This window comes from Ictalurus furcatus, chromosome 5, assembly GCF_023375685.1.
Source record: "Ictalurus furcatus strain D&B chromosome 5, Billie_1.0, whole genome shotgun sequence".
Classification (NCBI taxonomy): Eukaryota; Metazoa; Chordata; class Actinopteri; order Siluriformes; family Ictaluridae; genus Ictalurus; species Ictalurus furcatus.
The window spans coordinates 29,053,136-29,078,655 of record NC_071259.1 but is presented as its reverse complement, the minus strand read 5'-3'; the positions used below and the strand labels follow the sequence as shown (position 1 = coordinate 29,078,655).

The window sequence follows — 25,520 nt, the reverse complement described above, 5'->3', positions numbered from 1 at the left end:
GACCCTGCAGGAAAAAAGGCTCTGAGGAGAGAATTTGAATATACACAGGGTCCGTTTAAGGGGCCTTTTTCTTTTCTTGGTTTACAGAAATAAGTTTGCCATGTGATGTCAAATGGCATCAGATGTGTCCTCAGTAGTCCAGTGGGACTGTTGCGAGGTATTTTTTCCTAATGATGATGATGATGATGAAATTTGCCTGAACCCGCTCACCTTGCAGGAACATTCCCCTGTGAGTTGCATGGACAGACAGGCTGAAAAAAAAAAAGCTAAAGTAAAAAATTGAACCATGAGTTCTGGCTGAAAAAACAACAAACAAACAAACAACAAAAAAAAAACCAAAAACGAAGTTCGGAGAGATCACCTCAGGGACCTACACTGTTCTCTCTACTCTCTACATAATCTCTACTCTGGTAAAATAAAAAACTGTAGTAACAAAAAAAACCAAAAATGGCTGCCGGAGTCGCAACATGGTTACCCTTTGCCCGGGCAGCTGCGGTTGGCTGGCTTCCTCTGGCCAAAAAGACCATGCCCAAACCTCCTGTCGATAAGAAGAGCCGCAGTGATGAGATCCTGATAGTTAACGTGAGCGGGCTTCGCTTCCAGACTTGGAAAAACACTTTGGACCGTTATCCTGACACCTTGCTGGGAAGCTCTGAAAAGGAATTCTTCTTTAATGAAGACACTCAGGAATATTTCTTTGACAGGGACCCGGAGATGTTCCGGCACATCCTGAACTTCTATCGCACAGGCAAGCTGCACTATCCACGGCAGGAGTGCATCCAGGCTTTCGACGAGGAGCTCGCTTTCTACGGCATTGTGCCGGACATCATTGGGGACTGCTGTATGGAAGAGTACCGTGACCGCAAGAAGGAAAACCAGGAGAGGCTGGCTGAGGACACCGAGGCAGAGATGGCGACAGACCAACCCTTACCTCCGAACAGCACGCATCGTGAACGCTTATGGCGTGCGTTTGAGAATCCACACACCAGCACGATGGCTCTGGTGTTCTATTACGTGACGGGTTTCTTCATTGCCGTCTCGGTTATCGCTAACGTAGTGGAGACCGTGCCGTGCCGGGCACCCAAAGGCACCCTGAAGGACTTGCCGTGTGGTGAGAAGTACTCAGTGGCCTTCTTCTGCATGGATACGGCATGCGTGCTCATTTTCACATTTGAGTACCTGATGAGGTTGTTCGCCGCCCCTAGCCGCTGCAAGTTCATGCGCTCGGTGATGAGTGTCATCGACGTCGTGGCCATCATGCCCTACTACATTGGCTTGGTCATGCCCGAGAACGAGGACGTGAGCGGTGCTTTTGTCACACTACGTGTCTTCCGGGTCTTCCGCATCTTCAAGTTCTCACGCCACTCACAGGGCCTGCGCATCCTCGGCTACACGTTAAAGAGTTGTGCCTCCGAGCTCGGCTTCCTCCTCTTCTCCCTCACCATGGCCATCATCATCTTCGCCACAGTCATGTTCTATGCTGAGAAAGGCACCAAGGAAACCAACTTCACCAGCATTCCAGCCTCCTTCTGGTACACCATTGTCACTATGACAACGCTGGGGTGAGTCAATCTGTTTTCTGGCTTTACATCAAATGTAACTGTGGATCAAATTTACATAGATCTTAAATACAACACTACACAGTTTTCTCTGCTTAAAATTCAAATCAGAACTAAGTCGAATCCATGTGTATCATAGCCATTAATTAATAAACCGTGCTTTGGCCCTGCAGGCCCGAATTTCATCATCCTTCCTTGATAGTGGCACCATTTTTTTCCTTTTTTTTTCTTCTTTTTTTACGAATACACAACGAGTGATACACATTTCCTAGAGGTGAAGCGTGCTGACTGTGTAGCAGCAATTCAGGTTCTTGCGAAAAGGCAGATGAGATCCATTAAGGACTCTTTAGGAAATTCCCCTGCGACTAAATCCACTTACAGCTTCATTTCTCATGCACGCTGCTGACAGTGTCCTTACATACAAGTTCTGTGGAAAGTTTCACGACGACTTGTGTATCAGGTACTGAAATGGTCTGTGCAGCTGACAAAAAGACTGAAAAACACACACATATATATATATATATTCACACATTTGACACACAAGGTTTAAGATCACACGTACTATCACACGAGTTATTCTGGAAGCTGGCTCTCCCATGTCGCAATATATGAAACGTTTATTTGAATACCTTTTATTACAATAAGCTGTGCAAAAATAGCAGGAACCAGCAGTATTTACTGCATTAATTAACATGAACAAGTGTTAAACTTAGCATTGATAAGCTATAATTAATGTATATTGATAAACTGATAATAAACTGATGTTTGTTTAAATGTTAATGAAATACACCTACGTTGACTAATGTGTTTTCAATCCGTATACGTCCATATAAATGAGTATGAATTTAATTATAGCATTTTTGGCTATTGCTTTCAGTTGAACGGGTTTCTTTAGTGTTTTAAACAATGCGCTTGCATAAAGTAGTTTTCAGCAAAATTTCCTCATACACATCTGTACAGTAGTAACATTTCCTCATACATCTGTACAGTAGTAACATTTCTTCATACACGTCTGTACAGTAGTAACATTTCCTCATACACATCTGTACAATAGTAACATTTCCTCATATGTACTTGTACAGTAGTAACATTTCCTCATACACATCTGTACAGTAGTAACATTTCCTCATATGTACTTGTACAGTAGTAACATTTCCTTATACACATCTGTACAGTAGTAACATTTCCTCATATGTACTTGTACAGTAGTAACATTTCCTTATACACATCTGTACAGTAGTAACATTTCCTCATATGTACTTGTACAGTAGTAACATTTCCTCATGTGTACCTGTACAGTAGTAACATTTCCTCATACACATCTGTACAGTAGTAACATTTCCTCATATGTACCTGTACAGTAGTAACATTTCCTCCTACACATCTGTACAGTAGTAACATTTCCTCATACACGTCTGTAGAGCAGTAAGATTTCCTCATACACATCTGTACAGTAGTAACATTTCCTCATACACGTCTGTACAGCAGTAAGATTTCCTCATTTCCTGATTTTACTCAGAGGTTCCAACATTTACGTTTTCCTCTTAGCATTTAAGATTTTTCATGATGTCCCCTCGCTAATACAACACGGAAGGCACCTGAAAAGATTTTTCTACCTTTTCAGCTAAAACAGCAGTCAGCCCAAACGCAAATATAATTCGCCAAAACAGAAAAGGCGATCCACTAAAAGGGAAAGGACATGGTCTGTGAAAGATGCACATTTTTCTGATAGTGACTACTTTCATTTGACTGGTAAATTTGTGTATATTTGTCTAGTGTAGAAGCCAAGTGGGTACAGATTCTGGCCTCTTGCATATGGTTAAAAAACAACAACAACAATGGAGTAGCTGTTTGTTATTAAGTAGCGTTCATCCCAAACGTTTCCCTCGCTGCTTTGATCACACGTGACATATGCTAGCCTTTTTGTGGTAAAATTCCGTTGTATTTTCGCTCTGCCTAGCAGGATATTCTTGCTAGCAACGCTGGCACCTCTGCTTCCTATTCAGGATGGTTTGGCTACGAATCCGAGTTTCTGAAAAGCGGTTCCTGTAAGACAGATAGCCCGAGCATTTCTCACCCAAATCAAATTCTTTACTGCACGTCAGAGTGGTGCATGTTGCTCAGCTAGATGAGAGTAAACATGACAGCAGTCTGTTTAACATCCATAAGGAGTAAATTACGGCAGCCTGTCACGTTATTGCTGGTGATTAGGTACAGCACGCAGGAGAGAGAAGATGTGTGTGGGCCGTAGGTCTTTTTTCACTGATACAGCATAATCGCTCACAATGATGGATGGATGGATGGAAGGAAGGAGGAAGGCTATCACAGCCACTGGGACAAGGCTTACGTTCAATGTGTATGTGTTTATCACATACAGTTTATATATACAGTGTATGCATGTGTAACAGCTGCTACAAGAAGCATATATCTTTCTTTACATATGATTATCTGATTTATTTGATATATTTTGGGCAAATAGTACCGGCGGTTTACTAGTTACTGGTGGTTTAGCTGTTGCATTTATGGTTTTTGACCCTTTGCTACACCGATACATCTGAAAGCTGTGATTTTTCAGAATTATGAAGTAAGTGCTTCTTTAACAGTAGTATTGGTGTGGCTCTTATTTGTGACTCTGATCTTGAATTTTTTCTTGCACAATATCTACTCGACGAGCTGTAATAAGTCCAGCGCCACTATCTAACTATGTGATGCAGCAACAGTATTTCACCCTGAAAGTCATCGTTGATTGCATTACGCACTAAATACTGAAGGACATGCATTACGTGAAATATAATTGTATGGTTTTTCCACACTTCTGTAGCAACTTCCAAACCCAGAACCATTTTTTAAACCCTGAGCTTTCTGCTTTGTGTACGGTGTTGAAATAATCATCTTTAATAGAAAGCTGTGAAGTGAGCACTCTAAACACTGTGAAAATATCATGTAGGTGGACTCCAGACTGCTAAATTAAGACGAATTTGTAAAGATAGGACATTCTTTTGAGTAATATGACCAGGCCTATTCATGACTCTCAATCTCAAAATTCATCATTTCAAATAATTGAATAAAAAAAAATATTAATAATAAATAATGCTACGATGAAATGGTAAATTGTCAGCACTTATATAGTGCTTTTTAACCTTAGTGGTTCTACAGAGCGCTTTACACTGGTTCTCATACACCCATTCACACACACACACACACACACACACTCACACACCAATGGTAGCAGAGCTGCCATGCAAGGCGCTAACTTGCCATCGGGAGCAACTTGGGGATCAGTGTCTTGCCCAAGGACACTTCGGCACGTGGAGTCACGTGGGCCGGGAATCGAACCGCCAACCCTACGATTAGTTTATGGTTATGTTTTTGGTTTTAAGTCGCAGAGTTAATCCTGAATTCATTGCAGTTTATTAGATGTAGCCATCTAATGACTCATAAAATGGAACTCAATGTATTATTACACAGTTGATAGACTAGATGAGAGGATACATTGGAGTCCATTTAAACAATACTTTATTGTTTATTTATTGATATTTTATTGAAAAAAAAAAAAAAAAAAAGCTTTAGCGACCCGATTCTAATTTCACACTGTATGATAATGGTGGATTATAAATTGCACTGTGACGTCCTGATACATTCGGTTGGTCAAATTGTCAGCTCAAATTCACATTAGTGTTAATGACCACAATCCATTTCTTAACAGGAGCTTTAATCTGACCATACTTTGTACCAGACTGTAAATGAATCATGCCATTTCTCATGTTTCAGCTGATCGTGTAGTTGTCAAGACATGGGTATTAAATATTCTACTTTTTCTTCATATATCATTTTGCTTGACTGCCTTTCATACAGATTTTATTCACACACACACACACACACACACACACACACACACACACACACACTACCAGTCTACCATTGAGCAGTTCTATATTACATTATATTATATTATATTATGTTATATTATATCTCATGCTCTTTCTGTAGTTAAACTCTTTCTGAACACTTTCTGCCCAGATGCCATTATGGTTAATCTCAGAGACAGGAAGATATTGAGCTATGGATAGTAAGGGTGTAACACAATGATATTATATGCGTCTGTATCTGTGTAGTGTTTCAAATATATGGATTTGGATTTAACCCTAAGTGGGCGTGGCCTAAACCAGAAATCGTCTTACCACTTTGCCTCTAGAAACATTTTTTAAAAATGCTGGGGAAAAAAGTTGCCGAAATCGCAGCACTGTCAGCATGGTGTGTCAATTCTGGCTCTGACAGTTCCTCAACCTTGAGCCACACCACTCCAGTTCATAATTAGTTCATGGAGCTGTTTTTGTTTTCTTAAAATCCTGCTCCCACAGTTATCATTTTTGCTTATACCTCCTTGCGATATTTCTAATTTAGATGGTTCTGTCTCCCAGAATATGAAGGAACTATGAAAGGATGCTGTGAATACATCACACATTACGTCACCACATTAACATGAACGTGGCCATTCTTTGTCCTGCGAGCTTTATATCTGAGCGCTCATTTGCACCTGTATGAAAGTAAAAGCCTCTCGATTAAGCAAGGCTGGACTGCAGGATTCCAGTCACGATGCACACCTCTAGGCTTGCCTAGAACTCTGAACGTTTCTGCCAAGATTCCGTAAAAGAAAAACCTAGCGTGCCTTCTCTGTATTTGCATTAGTTTAGTCCAGTATCTGTTCATTCTGACTGTTTTCATATTCGGTTACATCTCAAATGGATAGAAAATTGTTTTACCCAAATACATTTTTTTAGCAAGCTGTCTCCAGACACCAGGGTTTGATCCACGGTGGTACCATAGGCCAGTGCTTTCACTGAGATGGTAGGACACCAGCGGAGAAGGTTCTGCTATCTTCTTTGCATGGAAACAATCTACTATACAACATGAGCGACTGCTCTTCCTCTGCTATTTCTCGAGTGATTTTATTGTCACGAGATATCGATTTCACGTCACACGTCTACGTGCTAGTAACGGTCTGAATGTAATTGAAGTAATCAGTACCCGATTGATTTCATGTGAAACTCCAGTCATTCTGTAATGCTCTAACACACCTGTTTCAGCTCATGAACGCATTGATAATTAGCACACAAGCCTAATCAGATGTGTTATAACTGGGAAACCACTGAACCGTGCAGTGTTACGGCCATGGCGGATTGGACAGCTTGAGAGCTATGATGGCATTTTTCCATGAAACAGCCTTGAAAAGTTTTCCTCAAGGTTACAACAATGTGCTGTGTTTCAGTTACACGCAGCCTTGTAAGGAACACATTATGAGCTTGCCTGTGGCAGTTTGTCCTCTACAGTTGCCAAAAAGAAAAATGAAAAGGCAGTGTGGGATCTTAACTCTTGGCTCTTTAGGTAAAACCTCAGAGACACGGCAAAGACTTTCAACTACTAGCAACGCTCCAAACGCTGGTTTAGAAACACTACTGTCATTTTGAGTGCATCGTTCACGCTATAATCAACGATCTGCAATCTGAAATCACTGTCATAATCGTCGATGCACAATTTAATGCAAAAAAAAAAAAAAAAAAAAAAGCAGCTCCAACAGGTCGCACGCTTCGTTGCGCATGCTAACGAACACCTTGTCGGTGTGAATGAGTACATTTGTATGCATGTGCATGCGTACGTGCGTACACGTGTTCCTGCCGAGATAACACAAAGATCCCCAGATGCATTCATGTCTCAAGCAGAAACTGCTGATGAGGCTTGTGTGTCCCACTGAAAGCCTGTGTAAACGCTCCATTTTAGCCTTGGTGTGCAGAAAAAGACTAGGAGTAACGTGTGCTGATTAAAGCGGAGGTGAAAGACGTCTTCGGAGATTCCTCTGAAGGAGTGCAGGATTCTATCTGCGATTAGATTCACACGTTATTATCACTCGTGGATCATGTCATATGTACGCAGTTTTTTTTTTTACCATGTCATAAAACGTTATTTCTATTTGCCCAGGTTCTGAGATTGTTGCGATAGAAATGTATAATTAAAAGGGAAAACTCCACCATAAGTCATGTTAAATATGTTTGTATTGTAATAGTTGTGATACACCTAGCATTGCTCGCTAAGTTACAGTTGCGTTTAATAAGGGATAAACTTTTGTACAGTTTCAAACATTACGGTAAGGTTTGAACCCTAACTCTAACCCCTAACCCTAACCCCCTAACCCCCTAACCCTAACCCCTAACCCTAACCCCTAGCTTTGCTCGCTAAGTTACAGTTGCATTTAATAAGGGATAAACTTTTGTACAGTTTCAAACATTACGGTAAGGTTTGAACCCTAACTCTAACCCCTAACCCTAACCCCCTAACCCCCTAACCCTAACCCCCTAACCCTAACCGCTAACCCTAACCCCTAGCATTGCTCGCTAAGTTACAGTTGCATTTAATAAGGGATAAACTTTTGTACAGTTTCAAACATTACGGTAAGGTTTGAACCCTAACTCTAACCCCTAACCCTAACCCCCTAACCCCCTAACCCTAACCCCTAACCCTAACCCCTAGCTTTGCTCGCTAAGTTACAGTTGCATTTAATAAGGGATAAACTTTTGTACAGTTTCAAACATTACGGTAAGGTTTGAACCCTAACTCTAACCCCTAACCCTAACCCCCTAACCCCCTAACCCTAACCCCTAACCCTAACCCCTAGCTTTGCTCGCTAAGTTACAGTTGCATTTAATAAGGGATAAACTTTTGTACAGTTTCAAACATTACGGTAAGGTTTGAACCCTAACTCTAACCCCTAACCCTAACCCCCTAACCCCCTAACCCTAACCCCTAACCCTAACCCCTAGCTTTGCTCGCTAAGTTACAGTTGCATTTAATAAGGGATAAACTTTTGTACAGTTTCAAACATTACGGTAAGGTTTGAACCCTAACTCTAACCCCCTAACCCCCTAACCCTAACCCCTAACCCTAACCCCTAGCATTGCTCGCTAAGTTACAGTTGCATTTAATAAGGGATAAACTTTTGTACAGTTTCAAACATTACGGTAAGGTTTGAACCCTAACTCTAACCCCTAACCCTAACCCCCTAACCCCCTAACCCTAACCCCTAACCCTAACCCCTAGCATTGCTCGCTAAGTTACAGTTGCATTTAATAAGGGATAAACTTTTGTACAGTTTCAAACATTACGGTAAGGTTTGAACCCTAACTCTAAACCCTAACCCTAACCCCCTAACCCTAACCGCTAACCCTAACCCCTAGCATTGCTCGCTAAGTTACAGTTGCATTTAATAAGGGATAAACTTTTGTACAGTTTCAAACATTACGGTAAGGTTTGAACCCTAACTCTAACCCCTAACTCTAACCCCCTAACCCCCTAACCCTAACCCCTAACCCTAACCCCTAGCATTGCTCGCTAAGTTACAGTTGCATTTAATAAGGGATAAACTTTTGTACAGTTTCAAACATTACGGTAAGGTTTGAACCCTAACTCTAACCCCTAACCCTAACCCCCTAACCCTAACCCCCTAACCCTAACCCCCTAACCCTAACCGCTAACCCTAACCCCTAGCATTGCTCGCTAAGTTACAGTTGCATTTAATAAGGGATAAACTTTTGTACAGTTTCAAACATTACGGTAAGGTTTGGACCCTAACCCTAACCCCTAACTCTAACCCCCTAACCCCCTAACCCTAACCCCTAACCCTAACCCCTAGCATTGCTCGCTAAGTTACAGTTGCATTTAATAAGGGATAAACTTTTGTACAGTTTCAAACATTACGGTAAGGTTTGAACCCTAACTCTAACCCCTAACCCTAACCCTAACCCCCTAACCCTAACCCCCTAACCCTAACCCTAACCCCCTAACCCTAACCCCTAACCCTAACCCCTAGCATTGCTCGCTAAGTTACAGTTGCATTTAATAAGGGATAAACTTTTGTACAGTTTCAAACATTACGGTAAGGTTTGAACCCTAACTCTAACCCCTAACCCTAACCCCCTAACCCCCTAACCCTAACCCTAACCCCTAGCATTGCTCGCTAAGTTACAGTTGCATTTAATAAGGGATAAACTTTTGTACAGTTTCAAACATTACGGTAAGGTTTGAACCCTAACTCTAACCCCTAACCCTAACCCCCTAACCCCCTAACCCTAACCCCTAACCCTAACCCCTAGCATTGCTCGCTAAGTTACAGTTGCATTTAATAAGGGATAAACTTTTGTACAGTTTCAAACATTACGGTAAGGTTTGAACCCTAACTCTAACCCCTAACCCTAACCCTAACCCCTAACCCTAACCCCTAGCATTGCTCGCTAAGTTACAGTTGCATTTAATAAGGGATAAACTTTTGTACAGTTTCAAACATTACGGTAAGGTTTGAACCCTAACTCTAACCCCTAACCCTAACCCCCTAACCCTAACCCCCTAACCCTAACCCCTAGCATTGCTCGCTAAGTTACAGTTGCATTTAATAAGGGATAAACTTTTGTACAGTTTCAAACATTACGGTAAGGTTTGAACCCTAACCCTAACCCCTAACCCTAACCCCCTAACCCTAACCCATAACCCTAACCCTAACCCCTAACCCTAACCCTAACAGTCAGGTCACCTGTTAGCACCTTAAAACAAAAAGAGCAGTAGCTTCATTTCTCACTCACCATATTACAACGATGTTCAACGTCATGTTAATGAGTAATCCAGTCGGGTAGCGGAGATGTTGGAGCAACTGCTGGACTAAAAGTCCCAGAATGCAGTGCAGCTCAATGATGCACTGGCTAGTTAGTGATCTGCATGATGACCAACTCAGTGGCACTGATGGCAGTATTAGCATGAAATTTGAAGCTATTCTTGTTGAGCAGAGAGTACAGATGGGGAGGTGAGAGAGCTGGCAGACTAAAGGACTAAAGCGCTGCTGCATCACTCTTTTTAAGTAGAGATGAAGCGAGACCTAGATCCCAACGCGCCACTATTAGCACGTAGTTGAACGGCTTTGTGGGAAACTTTTAACCAAGTGAAAATGTCAGTGAAAGAAGTTTAAACCAAAAAAAGTCAACTCAGAATTTCATTAGAAAAGAAATCTTTTGTACAAGATCGCATATTGACATGAAAAGATGGATTTCGCCTTTAATGCAACACAGGGGAAGACTGCTTTAACGGAATATATGTATAGCAGAGGAAAATTCATTTCTTTCATTTGTTTGACAGTGACTCATTTTCCTGTGTATTCCTAACTTTTCTTATGCAGTTCAAAAGATAAGCCAAAAAAAAAAAAAAAAGCAACCCGTTTAATATGATCCTCCTTTCCCTTTGTAATTCAAAGAACCTTCCCCCAGGACTCCTTGACGGTACCTGATGTGATGTTGTCCACTGAAAGAAAAATTATTAGGGAATAATACTCTCCTATACTAAAGGACGTGCACTCTTTAGACCCATCGGCATCTCTTTTTCTCCCCAGAGCCCCAGTCTCCCTTCTTTCACCATCTGCCGTTAGCTTATATAAGTGTCTTCTGGGATATGAGCCGTCCTTGAATAATCCAAGACCCAGAGGACCTTGCAGTGTAGATGATCGCCCCCGAGTCCAGTGAATAAAAGGAGATACCTCTCTAGCTATGAGGAGATGAGAGTTTTAACAGTGCTATGTAAGGAATGATTTAAAACTAATAGGAAGATCTGATCCATAGCAATACAAGGCATGGCCTTGGCCAAATACCGTCTGGTGATGCAGAAACTTATCAAATTCTGCTGAGGCACTTTCTTCCCTAGCCTTGAAACTTATTTAGCTCATTTGTTCATTTGGTACATGCTTTTAATGAAAAAAAAAACCCCTCACACTTGAGACAGGATATAACCGATAAATTGAGGGTTAAGGGTCTTGCTCAAAGGCCCAACACTGCCAGTATGGTGGTGTTGGGGATTGAACCCCTGACCTTCTGATCCGTGACCCAGAGCCTTAACCATATGATCGCTATCTGTTTATCAGCTGTTTCCAATGGATTTATAAATATAAGAAACCAACTTCTATTACGGTTTACTATGCAAAATTATATGCAGAAAGAATAATAAAGGCATGTTTTGTTCATTAAAGCTTTGTCTAGATTTTGTCAGGTAGAAGTCAGAAGTTACTCATTATACACAAATCCAAGACTATGCAAATTTAGATTTTCCAAGAGTAAATACCTGGCAATGAATTACAGTCATTTTACAGCCACAGGCACTTTTGGGCTAATCTTACTTGTACCACTGGGCAAATGTTTATTAATGCTATTCTATATGTTCATATAGAGCACGTCTTAGCTTTATCTTCTATACATTTATTCTTACAATTTAGCAATAATACCTTAATGTTCAAACTGGTTCAAACTTTAAATTGTTTAATTAATAGTCAAATTATTACACAATAATAATCAATAATCAAATAATAAAGGGCGGCTGTGGCTCAGGTGGTAGAGCGGGTTGTCCACTAATCATAGGGTTGGCAGTTCGATTCCCGGCCCACATGACTCCACATGTCCTTGGGCAAGACACTGAACCCCAAGTTGCTCCTGATGGCAATTTAGCGCCTTGCATGGCAGCTCTGCTACCATTGGTATGGGTGAATGAGACACAGTGTAAAGCGCTTTGGATAGAAGTGCGCCATTTACCATTTTACCAAATTAACGTTCTTGTTAAGCTTGCATGTTCATCAGACTTTCCTAACCCAGGCCTGGCTCACTTTGGATCAGGTGTGTTGCACTAGCTATAAGGCTGGTCTTTGAGGACTTTGGTTTGAGAGCCACCAGATTGTATTAAGATGATGGCCAACTTGTTTAATCACTAGACCAGCTGGAACTAGTCATCTCATGCATACTTGTGTTTAAACACTGTATAACCTTATATTAGGTTAAACTGAATTAAATGGGGTGGCATTAGCATTGCTGCTTCACAGCTCCAGGTTTCCTGGTTTGCTCCTGAGCTCGATTTACTGTCTGTGTGCAGCTACGCATGTTCTCCGCCCATATTTCTCCTCTAGATTCCCTGGTTTCCTGCCAGTTGGTGGATTGGTTATGCTAAAATTGCCCCAGGTGTGTGTGTGTGTTGCCCTGCGATGGACTGGCATGCCATCCAGGTATTCCCATCTCACACCTAGTGTGCCTGGGATAGGCTCCAGATCTACCACGACCCTGACAAGGACAAAGCTCTTACCGAAGAAGAATGAATTGAATTATTCCTGAGGTTAATTCTGTCATGTTGAGCCATGGAGGTTGTTTGCAAGTCATTGTGTTTATGTGCTAAAAGTTGTGCTAATGACGGTTTTGATTTATTCATTTGTGCACTGAGTGCGTTCAGTTATGCATTTATTGGGTTCGTTCATTGCATTAACGTTTGCACCCATGCTCTCCTGGCTCTGAGTGGACAGCTGATCGGCAGTGGGCAATGCATAATCTAATTGAAAAGAGAGTCGACAAATGGATTTACTACGCTAATCAAATTTGGTGATCCTTAGAAGTCAAAAGAGGTTGATGTTTTAAGGATGATCATCTTACAGCTGCAGAAGCATTTCATGCGCACGTGCAGAACATGATAGCTCGAGCATTGAAATTTGGGGTCGGACTACAACTTTTACAAGTAATGCACTAATTTGGGTCAAATTCTGTTCCTCGTATTCTAACGGATATGACATAAAGAGGTCAGCTGATCCTTGATGACCTCATGACCTCGGGTATTTTATCTGACATTGGAAGACAATACAGCCAATAAAAGAAGAATACATGAGCGGTCAAAAGGTCTGCGAAAGCAGCCATATTCATTACACTGAGTCAATGGCATGTGGGAGATAAAATGCTGACATGATCCAGCTTAATGTGAAAGGACAAAGCTCATTAGGTGGATTTTTAGCATTGTTTGAATCAAGCTGGCTGATAACGAATGCGAAGCACTGCACTAAGCTAGCGAATCGATTGTAGAAGCAACACCATCTATTTTTTCTAAACATATTCAAGAATAATCAGTTTTTCATTAAAAAAAAAAAATCCAAACCATGAACCAGTAGTTCAGCAAATCTAAGGTTTATAATATATATTATATCGATGCACTCATTCTAATACGTTATCATTCTATAGTAACGACTTACAAATTGCTATGTTATAAGAGGATTAAACTGCAGAACATGCTGTTATAGGAAAATAATCATCTTCTGGCGGTAATAGCACTATTGCTTAACTTCATGCCACATCACACCACCCCGTTGTTGATTGTTTTCCTGTAACAGCATGCACAAGTTGTTTTATTCCTGACATAGCATAATTAAATACTAGGCCAGTTCCTAAGATTACAAACTCAAATTTACCCACTTATTCACCCATTTTCAAATTGGTAATTTTTTTTACAGTTTTTCACTTTTATCAAACAAAACCACGCAAAACAATTTTGTACATTTGCAATTTCGCCAGTTCAAGTAGTTTTCTGCACAAAAAAAAAAACCCCAAACAAACAAAAAACCCACAAAAGCTCGGCAAGTTGCGTCGCAAACTTGGAAAAATGCCGTAGCGAAATCAAGCGTTTTGCCCGTAGGAATTATAAAACAAACTCGGACTGAATTATCGTTTGTTAATATCTTTCACTGGTTAATGGTAGTAATAGTATCTGTTTAAGCTGTTATCTTTTTAAGGACAGTCGGCAGATGTGACGTTTGCTTTGCCTTTTTAAAAGTTCTTGATAATAGAAAGTTTAAGTGGTTCCACATAATGGCAGTAATCCAATACAGCATTGTTACAAGGAAGGCTAATCATTTTGTTTTTTTCAAACTCCATGGACAGAAATGACAGAAACTATACGCCATTTTATCTAGAGTACAAATAATCAATATAATAATAATAATAATAGTAATGTAACTGAAACGTGAATATATTTTAAACGATGACTAAATAGAAACGACACATAAAAACACAATGGCTCTCTGTATTCTGCGTTCGTCTTATACCTGTTCACGCTCCTGCTAAGTAGAAGACAACTTTCGTTAACCATTCGGGACGGCAACTGGATTGCACACAGTGACTTAACAAAAGCAATTTTGTTCAGATGTGCAGCTTTCTGTACTGGAAATGTTCTCTCAGGTGTGATGCGGTTCAAGGCGTTACTCAGGTGATGTTATTTTCTTCCATGCCCTTTCCTGGTGTTCGATCCATCAAGGTTGACAGAGGTGGAATTTAAATCCGAGAGCTTACGGGAGACGGTTGCGCACAGTCGCATTGCTATGAGACAAGCGGTGAAGGATGGTTTATGCATTTCGTTCCTGCGATCACGCGTACAGATATATCGTTGGATCGTGCAGCCGTGGAGAATGGCCTAATCTGAAGGCGCTTGTGGGATTGAACGCTTTAACTTGGGTAGATGAGAAGTGAGACGTTCACGTGAACCGAGGCGAGGCCGTGGAGAGTGTTTCTTTTCAGCGGCTTAGAGAATCAGAGACATTCACAAAAACAGGGAAGCTCCTTCCACTCAAACATGATGGAGGAGAATCGATCATGTCTTCAGCATTGATAATCTCCGCACGCAAGTCCACATTGTCGTAGGAACACATTTGCATTTGCGTGTGTTTCTGTATGCATCCATCCGTGTCTGTGACATCGTCTTTGCATGGAAGTGAATATTGCACCACAGGGCCTCCAAGATCTGAAAACGCAGGGTGATGACAAGCTGGCAATATTGGTGTGTGTGTTGTGGTAGAGAGGGTAAATATGCAATAGGTTACCAGTACACAGCTACTATAGCAAAATAGTTATTCGTTATTAGTTTTTGTTTGCATCAAAAAATATTCTAGCACCATATATAGACACTAGAATGCATGTTCTGGAGTGATATGACAAACTCTGTTAGTTCTCTCTGTTCAGTATAACTGTAGAGTTCCCACTAGCAAGCAACAAAGTGGCAGGTGACGTTTAATTCCTAGGTTCATTTTCCTGTGACATCGCCAACCGACACAGAGACCGAATGGCGTGTGACATTTGAATTGAGATATATTTAACAACAGCTGGCTCTAGCGAGTTCGTCGGATCGGTCTTACAGCGCAAGTCGTCCGTCATCTCGACAAAACTCTACTCTCAGAACTTTAGTAAGATTAGAACAGTATGGATATGATTATTGTAAGACGATTTCTAGTATTGTAGATCATATCTAGTGTACAGTTGGCCTTCGTTTTGGTGACAGTGAGCTTCGTTTAGCAAGCTGGATAAAAATGGATTTATTCCTAAATTGTTCGTAGGAGCATTTACATTGAAAAATTGAATTTTGCTGTTCATAAAAATCCACTAAATTCGGAAAAACGTTCGTATCCTACTCGTGCCCCTATGCGTAAATTTAGGCATATGAAGACTAACTAATGTCTAACTAACTAACTAACTAAAGTCTCAGCTTGATCGACTTCAAATCATATAATTTACATGAATTACTACACTTTTTTATATATTTTATGGAATATACTGTCAAGTTCAAATGGCTTATTTTTTTAAAATTACATTTACAGAATTTAGCAGACGCTTTTATCTATAGAGACTTATAGAAGTGCTTTTTTTTTTTAGTCTTTATTAAAAACACAACCTCATGCTAGTTTACTAGGTCAGGGACTAAGAATGCTGCGAAAATGTGGGGAAACCATGTCTTTATACATTATTGCCGTTCATTAAAGAATATGAAAAATAAAGAAAGCAAGCCTACACAAACCTATAAATAAAGACAAATAAACCTAATAATTAACTGTGAAAAAAGAAACGCCGTTGTATAAACACCGCATAGCTGTAAACAAATGCAAACAAATAAGGGCTATTATTATTGCTATTATTATTACTATCATTATTATTATTATTATTATTATTATTATTACACATTTTTATTGCCATAGAAGCGAGTCAAATAACTTCCACTTCTGTCTTTACCTTTTACCCTTATAGTTTATTTGTTGGCTGTGTTGGGAACATGCTTTGCACTTTCCAGCCGTTCAAGTAGGAAGAAAATCAGCCAGTTCCAAAACTTTTATAAATCTAGCGGGAAAGATTTGTTCAGTTGGGCTTGAAAGGCAAACATTTACACACAACTTTACTAAAAGATTGTAAAGTAAGGCCCCTTAGTTTCTAATAAAGACATTGTTTTTTTTTTCCTTATACCATACTGTTATTGAATTCAGAAGGTGTTAAAAAATCTTCTATAAATACAGTTCTGACAGTATTGTAGTTCCTGCTAAAATTCAAACCACAGGTTTATATTAATGCGCTCATTCTATTACATTGTCCAAAAAAAAAAACAGCTTTAAAAACCATGTTTACTTTGTGAATGTTTCTGTGAGGCAGATTTCTCTGGAAGGAGTCTTCAGTGTCAGCACTTTGTAACAGTCAACGTTAAAGATGTCATTTTTTGTAACATTTTTAAGACTTCAGGACAGGGCAAGTTTGAACTACTCGGTAACATGACAAATTGCAGGTTATAGCTATTATAATGTAAGTGATAACAGAAACGAACATGTTTTGTGGACCTTCTACAACATTAAACGTAAATATAAATGGATTAAAAAAAAGTATGTCATACTACAATAAATAAATAAAAAATATAGTCTTGGCAATTGACTGTAGTATATGAGGAATTTAAGATTTCAGCACATCTTCTTACTGGACAATAATGAACTTCTGGGTGGTAACATTAATCTGCTTTGTTCCAGATTGCATCACACCACCCCATGCCTGGTTAGGACATGATTTATGCACTATAAATCAAAAGTATATATTTAATAGGAATTATTAGTGAGTTTACGGTATTTGTGTAGTATTTGTGTGTTGTGTAAAGATGAAAGATATATATATTTTAACTAACTGGATACTACTACTTTTTACTGCTAAGGCAGAAGGAGAGAAAACACTCACCCGTGCAATGCTCTTCTGGACCAATAGGCATATTTCAAATCACAGAATCCATGTATGATAAAGATAGCGTTTCTGAGCGGTTGTGACGTCTAGTCTATGATTGGACGTGAATATGTCTTTGCAGCTATATATAAAGAAAGTTATTGGCATTTATGAATGTTCATAAGCGTCACTTCACATGAGCTAACTAGACAGGATATATCCACATTCAAAACCTTTCCTGCGAGCACTAGATATACGAGCTATATGAGGTTTCTGAAGATAGTTTGAAATCATACTCATAAATGTCATAATCTTCACTACCAATTCAAGCCATGGGATAAAATGAGGCAACCTGTCAGGATTTCTGGGACTAGCTAGCTGGCTAACGTGAGCTAATCTGACAGGATTTCTGAAAGGATTTTATTTGTTTGTTTTTTAATCTCCTGTGTATAAATGTTCAAAACTCTCACCGCTAACACTCGCTAGCTGCCAAACAGGAGCTTTCCTGACAGGATTTATGATTTTTTTTTAATCTTTACTAACACTATTTATGAAATAACTTGAAGGATTTTCACTGCTAATTCAAGTCAATTCAGGATTTCTGAGTCTACTTTAAAGCCATATTTACAAAAAAAAAGTATTTACAGTATATTATTCACTTCTATCCCTAGCTAGCTGTCAGACATGGCTAATCTGAGAGGATTTTTTTTTTTTCTGTGTACAAGTGTTCAAAATTTTCACTGCAAACACTCACTGGCTTACCTGATATCCTGATGAGAGGATCCATGGTCATATTAATAAATGTTCAGAATCTAATTAAAATAAGCTAACCTGTCAGGATTGCTAACAGTATTTTTTTGATTATGTTCATAAAGATTTTGATGCTAACGCTGGCTAGCTAACATGAGTTAATCTGACAGGATTCTAAGGTTATTTTAAGTCATATTTGTTTATTTAAAGTTGCTGGTTCTAGCTAGCTGGCTAACATAAGCTAATTTGAGTGAAAAACCTTACCTGTTTGAGTGCATTCTTAAAGGTTTGGAAGGCTTATTGCCTGATTTCAAACAACATGAATGTTTAAAGTGGATGTCTTTAAGCTCATATATACAGTACACCACCTCAAAACCCTCGCCCATTGATCTGCAGTCTGCTGACTGAGCCTCCTCTCTAATTTCATAAACGTTCTTTAGGAGGTTGAGAAGCCATTGTCTTTCTTTCCTCCTAAAAGAAGAGAAGTGTAAAAATAGAATGCTGGAATTTGCACAATAATTTCACGATTCATTCTGCAATCAGCTAATGCTTTATTTAATGCATTTTTTTTTTTTTTTTTGCCAGCTCTTCTCCTGGTGTTTCCCTGCACTGCACTTTTTTTTTTTTGATCCACTACTCTAATACAACTCAACTCGTTGCTTGACTCATCGGCTCATTAACAAGCCCTTATTGATTTTAAAATGGGTATACTGGAGCAGGAAGTGCACTAAGAAGTAACCTGATTTGGAACTATAGCTTTAGAAGTAGATGCACTTCAGTATTTGTTCCAACATGCACAAGAACACTCACTCTAGCAGTTTCATTTTATGCTTACCAGCATTCTTTAATTAGCCAGTTTTTTTTTTTTTTTTTTAATTTCTCAAATGCATTCAAATGACACAGATTTCACAGAATTAATTCCCGGGCCAACGCCCCTCTATTTCACACCATTAACACCTTTCTGCGCCATTGGAGAGGGTTTTAATTTATAGCCACTCCTAGTCCTGACAGTAATCAGAAGAGACGGCTGGCGTGCATCCTCTTCATTTTCATTCAAATCACTGAAGCATGCCCTCGGGTGTCTGCACAGCACCAGTGTGGGAAGAGAGCTGGAGAGAAACTGTCTATTTGATACACTAACTCTCTGGCTTGCCACGTTCTAGCCGTGCTCTGATTTATCTGCATGTTTGCAATAGGTCGGAGAGCTCGGCTCACCTACCGTATGGATGCATCGTGGCATGGTCGGCGGTTCCAGTCCCTGAATGTCATCTATTATCTATCATCTATCTATTTGATTTTTGTTTCATTTTCAGAAGACTGGAGATGGAAAAAGACTGAGATGTTAAAAGGTTTCATATTAACTATTAATTGTAAGTAGTAAAAAGTAGGGCGTTTCATTTATTTATAAAGCAAGTATGGTCATGGTAGAGTAGTCAGCACAAGATTCCTCACAATACTGCTTCGCTCCTGGTGGCATCGGTTTAAGCTGTACTCTTAACGCATACATCTGATCGCCCACTATTCTAAAGGCATGAAGTCAGTTTAATGATAGCTGCCAGATGCTGAAGTAGAGACACTAGGGTTAAATGCATCACTAGAATAGACTGCAGCCTTTCCTGCCTCATCAGAGTTATGTAGCTCTGTAGTGTTCCCAAATGGCTGCCTGGGCTTACAGGAAGTAGGTGATGTAATATAAACACTATAGAGGTCGAAAGATACATGAAATTCCAATCCCTGCTCCTGCAAGTTTTATGAACTGTCCATCAGTAAGACCCGGTGAACCTGTATGAGGAAAGATATGCTTGATCTAATGCAGAGACCAGCTGAAAAAGAAACTTTCTCTAATTACATTTTCTTTCTTTCTATCTTTCTTTCTTTCTTTCTTTCTGGAACAATATTATTTCTTTCCAGACAAGGTTAGAGACAGGCTGTATAGTATGCACGTATGCTAATTTTGCACTGAGTTAAACCAATGTCCGTAAACTACTAGAACTGGTTATTATATAGAAGAAAATTGGGTAACATGAACCACTTGATAAGGCCCTGATTATGCACGCTTTCATTCAGTACATCAATTGGGCACGTCTAAAATTTACGTAAAGCATGCTTTTGGTGCGCTACTAGTGTAAATAGTGGGGCCATGTAGAGCAATGACTCACAGGCTTAACAAATTATAAAATTAGCCAGAGAAGCAATCAAGAGGCCAAGAGTAACGCTCAAGATGATGCTACCACCGTGCTTCATTGCAGGGATGGTGCTTTCAGGGTGATGAGCAGTGTTGGGCAAATGTAGTGCTTTGATCCAAGGACACAATTAAAAATTTTGGTCTCACCAGACCAGAGAACAATGTCCCACATGTTTACTGCGACTCTTACATGTCTTTTTCGCAAACTCCAAACGTGATTTCTTATGGCTCACCACTCTTCCTTAAAGCTACGGTGGTCCCATGAACTGGATCTCCTATATGAGCTGTGGATCGAGATACTCTTGGCCTTGCTTGATTCTCTGAATAATCCCCTTCTTATCCGATCACTGACTTTTCGTGGAGGACCTTCTGTGGGCATAATCGCTGCTGTGCCACATTCTTTACACTTTTTAAACAACATAATGGTGCTATATATATATATATATATATATATATATATATATATATATATATATATATATATATATATATAATATTTTTTTTTATAACCAAAGCCTGCTTGGTATTAGTCCACTTAGTCCTGGACTTGTTTTGATAGCTCTTTGGTCTTTATGATGCTGTTTGTTTAGGAATGTTCTAAAACAAATCTAGGGCCTTTCAGGAAAGACTGTATTTATAGTACAATCATGTGACACTTTAATTGTGCACAGATTGACTCCATTCAACTTATTACGTTACTTCGGATGGGAACTGGTTGCATCAGTACTAATTCAGGGGTTTCACAGAAATGGGGTGAAAAAAATTTTATATAATGTTTTTGTTTGATTAAAATTTCTAGAATATTTTTGCAAACTATATTTATTTCCCCCAGGCTATTTTGTGTAGATTCATGACATTGATTTTAGCTCTAGATTGTAACACTACAGAATGTAACTACAGAAACTCACTGTGTGGGTTTCAGAATAGTTGGCAGGAAGGCAGACGTCCTGAATAAAACACACACACAACACACATTTAGAGCTAGGGATAATTTAGAGCGGCCAGTCCACCTACTGGCCTGTATCCTGACGAAAACCAAACAACCACAGATAGGACATGCAAAACTTTGCACGGACAGTAGCCCGAGCTCAGGATCCAATTCTGGAGCTGTGAGACACCAACATCGCCTGCTGCAACATAATTAAAAGATTCCAGGATGTTAAGTTATTGATGTGAAAAAAAAAATCTATGTATTTTTATTCAATCATTCTACAGCTCACCTCACCTTTCTCATCAGCTAATTGTGCAATTAGTCCTAAATACAATTTTTTTTAAAGTATTCATACATACTCAAACCTTTTTTTTTTTTTTTCCCAAATCTCAATACAACATATCAATAGTCAAAGCATCGTGACACTTTTTGGTTTCATTTGTATCTATGTAGAAAAAATCTATTTGGTTTGGCTTAGTCCATTCCCTATGACTTAAATGGCAGCCATTTTCTTCAATAAAAGCGTGATTTTTCATTCAGTTAAATTGATTGAGCTTTCTGTGGCAGCTGGCTAAAGTAGCTTGGATGGCATAATCCTCAGTTTCTGCAAATAAAAGCTGACATATTGGATTTTAAGGCTTTATTTTTTTGCTCCAATTGGCCAGAAACCATTTTCCATGGGGAATTTCTGTTGTTGCTTTTATGAAACACATGACAGCAATATAATTATCATGATTGAAATCAATAACTATAGTAACCATTCACTCAGTCTGTTATAACGCAATTCGTTTATGTTTTCTAATAAAGAAAGTGGTTGAATTTAAGACTAAGTATAGTGAAGAATTCCCAAGTCCTGATATAGAGCATGTCGTTAGCAATCAATAAGGAGTAGCACAGTCTGAATATAGTATAGTAAAAGATAGATGTTAAATATGACTCATCATTGACTACTCCCGCATGCCCTTTTGGCATCGAATACAAACTTTACAGGGAAGGTGAACGCCCTGTAGTAAGTATGATGAGCTTCTCGGTGGAATATAAAGGGTAAGGATGGACAGGGCCTACTTAAAGCACCCTTCGGGAATAATAGGAGATGATAGCTGTTTAAAGGAATGCCGTTTGAGCCAAGACACACAATCATTAGGGTCTTGGCCTTACTTATGGTTTGTGGAGACTTTTATTCCTTCTCCCATCACACCTGAGCTAAATGTCTGGACTCTAAATTGAACTTATATACAGTATAGACTTGTTGGGAGCCCATGGAAAATGAGGAAACCTGTTTTTGTAGGAATTCCTTTTTTTTTTTTTTTTTTGTAGACAAAAGCACCAAAAGCATCTTTGTGACTTCTAAGCACATCTCATATCCTGACTTCAACCATTCCAATCACAACTATTTTTTAATTTTTATTTTTTACACCAAGTCCTAGAAACAAATCACAATTTATGGGTGCATTTGCTCTTTTTCAGAAACGTATGAGGTGCTATTTATGCCATTATTCAAACTTTACCTTTGACATATGCACCAAATGTTCTTAAAACTATTACTTTACCTCTCACACGTATAAAAAAAAATACTTTTATAAATAAAAATGCATAAAATGTATTAAAATTCCAGCATGCAAGGTTGGTGCGATTGAGTTTTGCTAAATTATTTATGAATGAAGGAAGAAAAGATACAAATTATAACCCCATCTCTGGCTCTAATATTAATTAATCATCATGAATAATGCTCATAGGATTTGTAAAGTTGGCTCTCACAAATGCTTGGTTTACTTCTCCCATTTACTTTCTTTAATTGTTCTTCATATGTTCTAGAAGTAAAGATAGTGAGTAAGAAAGCATTTCATTCATTCATTCATTCACTCACTAATCTTCATCAGTAACTGCTTTATACTGGTTAGTGTTATTGTGGATCTGTTGCCTACCCCTGGATCACTGGGGGAAAACACCGTGAATGGGACACAAGTCCATCACAGGGCACCACACACACACACACACAAACAAATACACACACACAAACACACTTAGAGGCAATTTAAAGTAGCCAGTCCACCTACTGTCATGTTTTTGGGACGTGGGAAGAGACTGACGCTCATGTGGATTCGAGGAGAGCTCAGACAGTAAACCGAGCTCAGGATCGAACCTGGGACCGGCTGTGCCAGACCATTTTATATTCATTTGCAAGGTTAGATTGTGAGAGTGATGTGGTAAAAAAAAAAAAAAAACAACAACAGTAAAGTCTGAATGGATTATCTGTTCTTATTTCAATGAATTTGAACCTTTATTAATGACTCATTTCAAATCCGATCTCATCAGAAAAGCTTGCATGAAATTGAATGATGTTGATTGTTCATTGAGTGGGTGGTTCATTTTCAGACAAAGTAAGAACAAGTATGAGCGCTAACCTTGCCCCTACTCTCAGCCTTAAGCCTTGTAACTTTTCATACAAATGAATTCATGCAAAATGTTATGAATTTGCAAGCGTGACACAACCTTATATGTGAATATGAATATGAATATATATATGAAGTGTAATATAAAGACTTTTTTTTTACTCTGATACAGGAACAAGCAGGCACTCAGGTATGAGAGGCAAAAGAAAGGCCACATGAGAGTATACAGGGAGCTAGCATGGATTTAATTTACTTTCAGTAAATGTCGCTTTGAAATCAGGGTCACGGTATAAAACCAACTACATTTGTCCATGGTGGCTTAGTGGTTAACAAGTTACCTTGCACCGCCAGTGTTGGGGGTTCGAATCCCTCTTCTGTCCTGTGTGCTTGGAGTTTGCATGCTCTCCCCATGCTACATGGGTTTCCTCTGGTTTCCTCCCCAGTCCAACGACATGCTTTGTAGTCTGATTGGCATTCCCAAATTATCTGTAGTGTGTGAATGTGCCCTGCAATGGGTAGACATCCTGTCCAGGGTGTCCCCACCTTTTGCCCTGAGTTCACTGGGATAGCCTCCAGGTTCCCCTTCAACCCTGTGTTGGATAAGCGGTATGGAAAATGGATTGAAGTTTGTACAAACAAATCAGTCTCACTCATACACATGTACAGTGCAAAACCAAGCCAGCAACGACTGAGACTGTGAAGTGTGTATATAGGTTATGTAATGACTGAAACCAGGCCTGGGTGACTGTAAGTGAAAATAGATTCGCTATTCCCTGTGGGGTTCATCAGCGAACATGACATTTGTCTAGGAATCACAGGTAGTGTAGTTCATCTGCCTGGAATTGGTATTGTATAGTAGTATGATTTATTTATTGTTTTAATATGTACAGTTTGATTAATACTCTAAACAGGACCACATAGGAAGGTCTCTCTTATACCCACTGTGTGACTTACAAAGCCTGAATTGGATGTGTTTGTGAAATATGCTTCGGAAGTGGAAGCTAATGCGGAAGGCATGCACCGCACTGCGCTCTTCCAGCAAAATTACTTTTATTAATAATGACACTTGTATTTAATTGCACTGACTGACTGTAGGTGGGCCGTTAAATTTAGATGTGAAATGCACTTACTTGGTGCTGATGTGGACGAAAAGCTGTTCATGAGCATTTCTGGACTTGCACATACATCTGGAGTATGCGTTACTTTTTTCGCTAATAGAAGACGGGGGGAAAAAAGACAAAGAACAGCAAAATATATATCCGTGGTGTCAGCTAAAATAGAAATAATATACAATATACATTTTGTTTCGTAATTTATTTGCCAAGAAGAATAAACAAATTCAATTAAGCAAACAGGGTAAGGCTTTAGCTAGTCTTTGGTTATTTGAGGGTTGGACTTACAGCTATTGTCTGGGTTGGATTTACAGCTATTACTCTTCCTTCTATGGGAGTCTGATAACATCTACCCTCAGTTTATTTTCATGGGTCTGATTGATGAATGTGTGGAAAAAAAGTTAAACTATCCGTACATTTTAATTTGCGGTCGGTTGAATGCTTTTACATGCTCAAATAGAAGCAATAGCCAACCAAAAACTGGATGATGAAAGAGTTTTGTAAGTTTTATTCAGTCAGACAATGACAGAAGTCAGTCAGCTATTAAATATATTATGGGTGGGTTGCACCAATATGGAGTAATCTTAAATCTAGACTAAACTAAGGTTTATCTAATAATTCTGTTGCACCCAACTTTAAACCTTGTTTAAAAATAAACAGGCATACATTTAAACCACCATGCTAATCCTGGATTTAATTTCACAACAAACCTGGATCAACTATAATCTTGTTGCTCCATCACTTTAAAAGA

General features: G+C 39.2%; 1 protein-coding gene across 1 annotated transcript in view; it reads left to right on the top strand.

Moving 5' to 3' along the window:
* The first annotated feature begins 447 nt into the window (after positions 1-447).
* The window catches only part of kcnd1 (potassium voltage-gated channel, Shal-related subfamily, member 1), a 68,655-nt gene continuing 43,582 nt past the window's right edge, over positions 448-25,520 (top strand). Inside the window, exon 1 of the mRNA XM_053625644.1 lies at positions 448-1,562. Within this exon, the coding sequence (XP_053481619.1) occupies positions 448-1,562 (1,115 nt within the window). The remainder of the gene's footprint in view (positions 1,563-25,520) is intronic.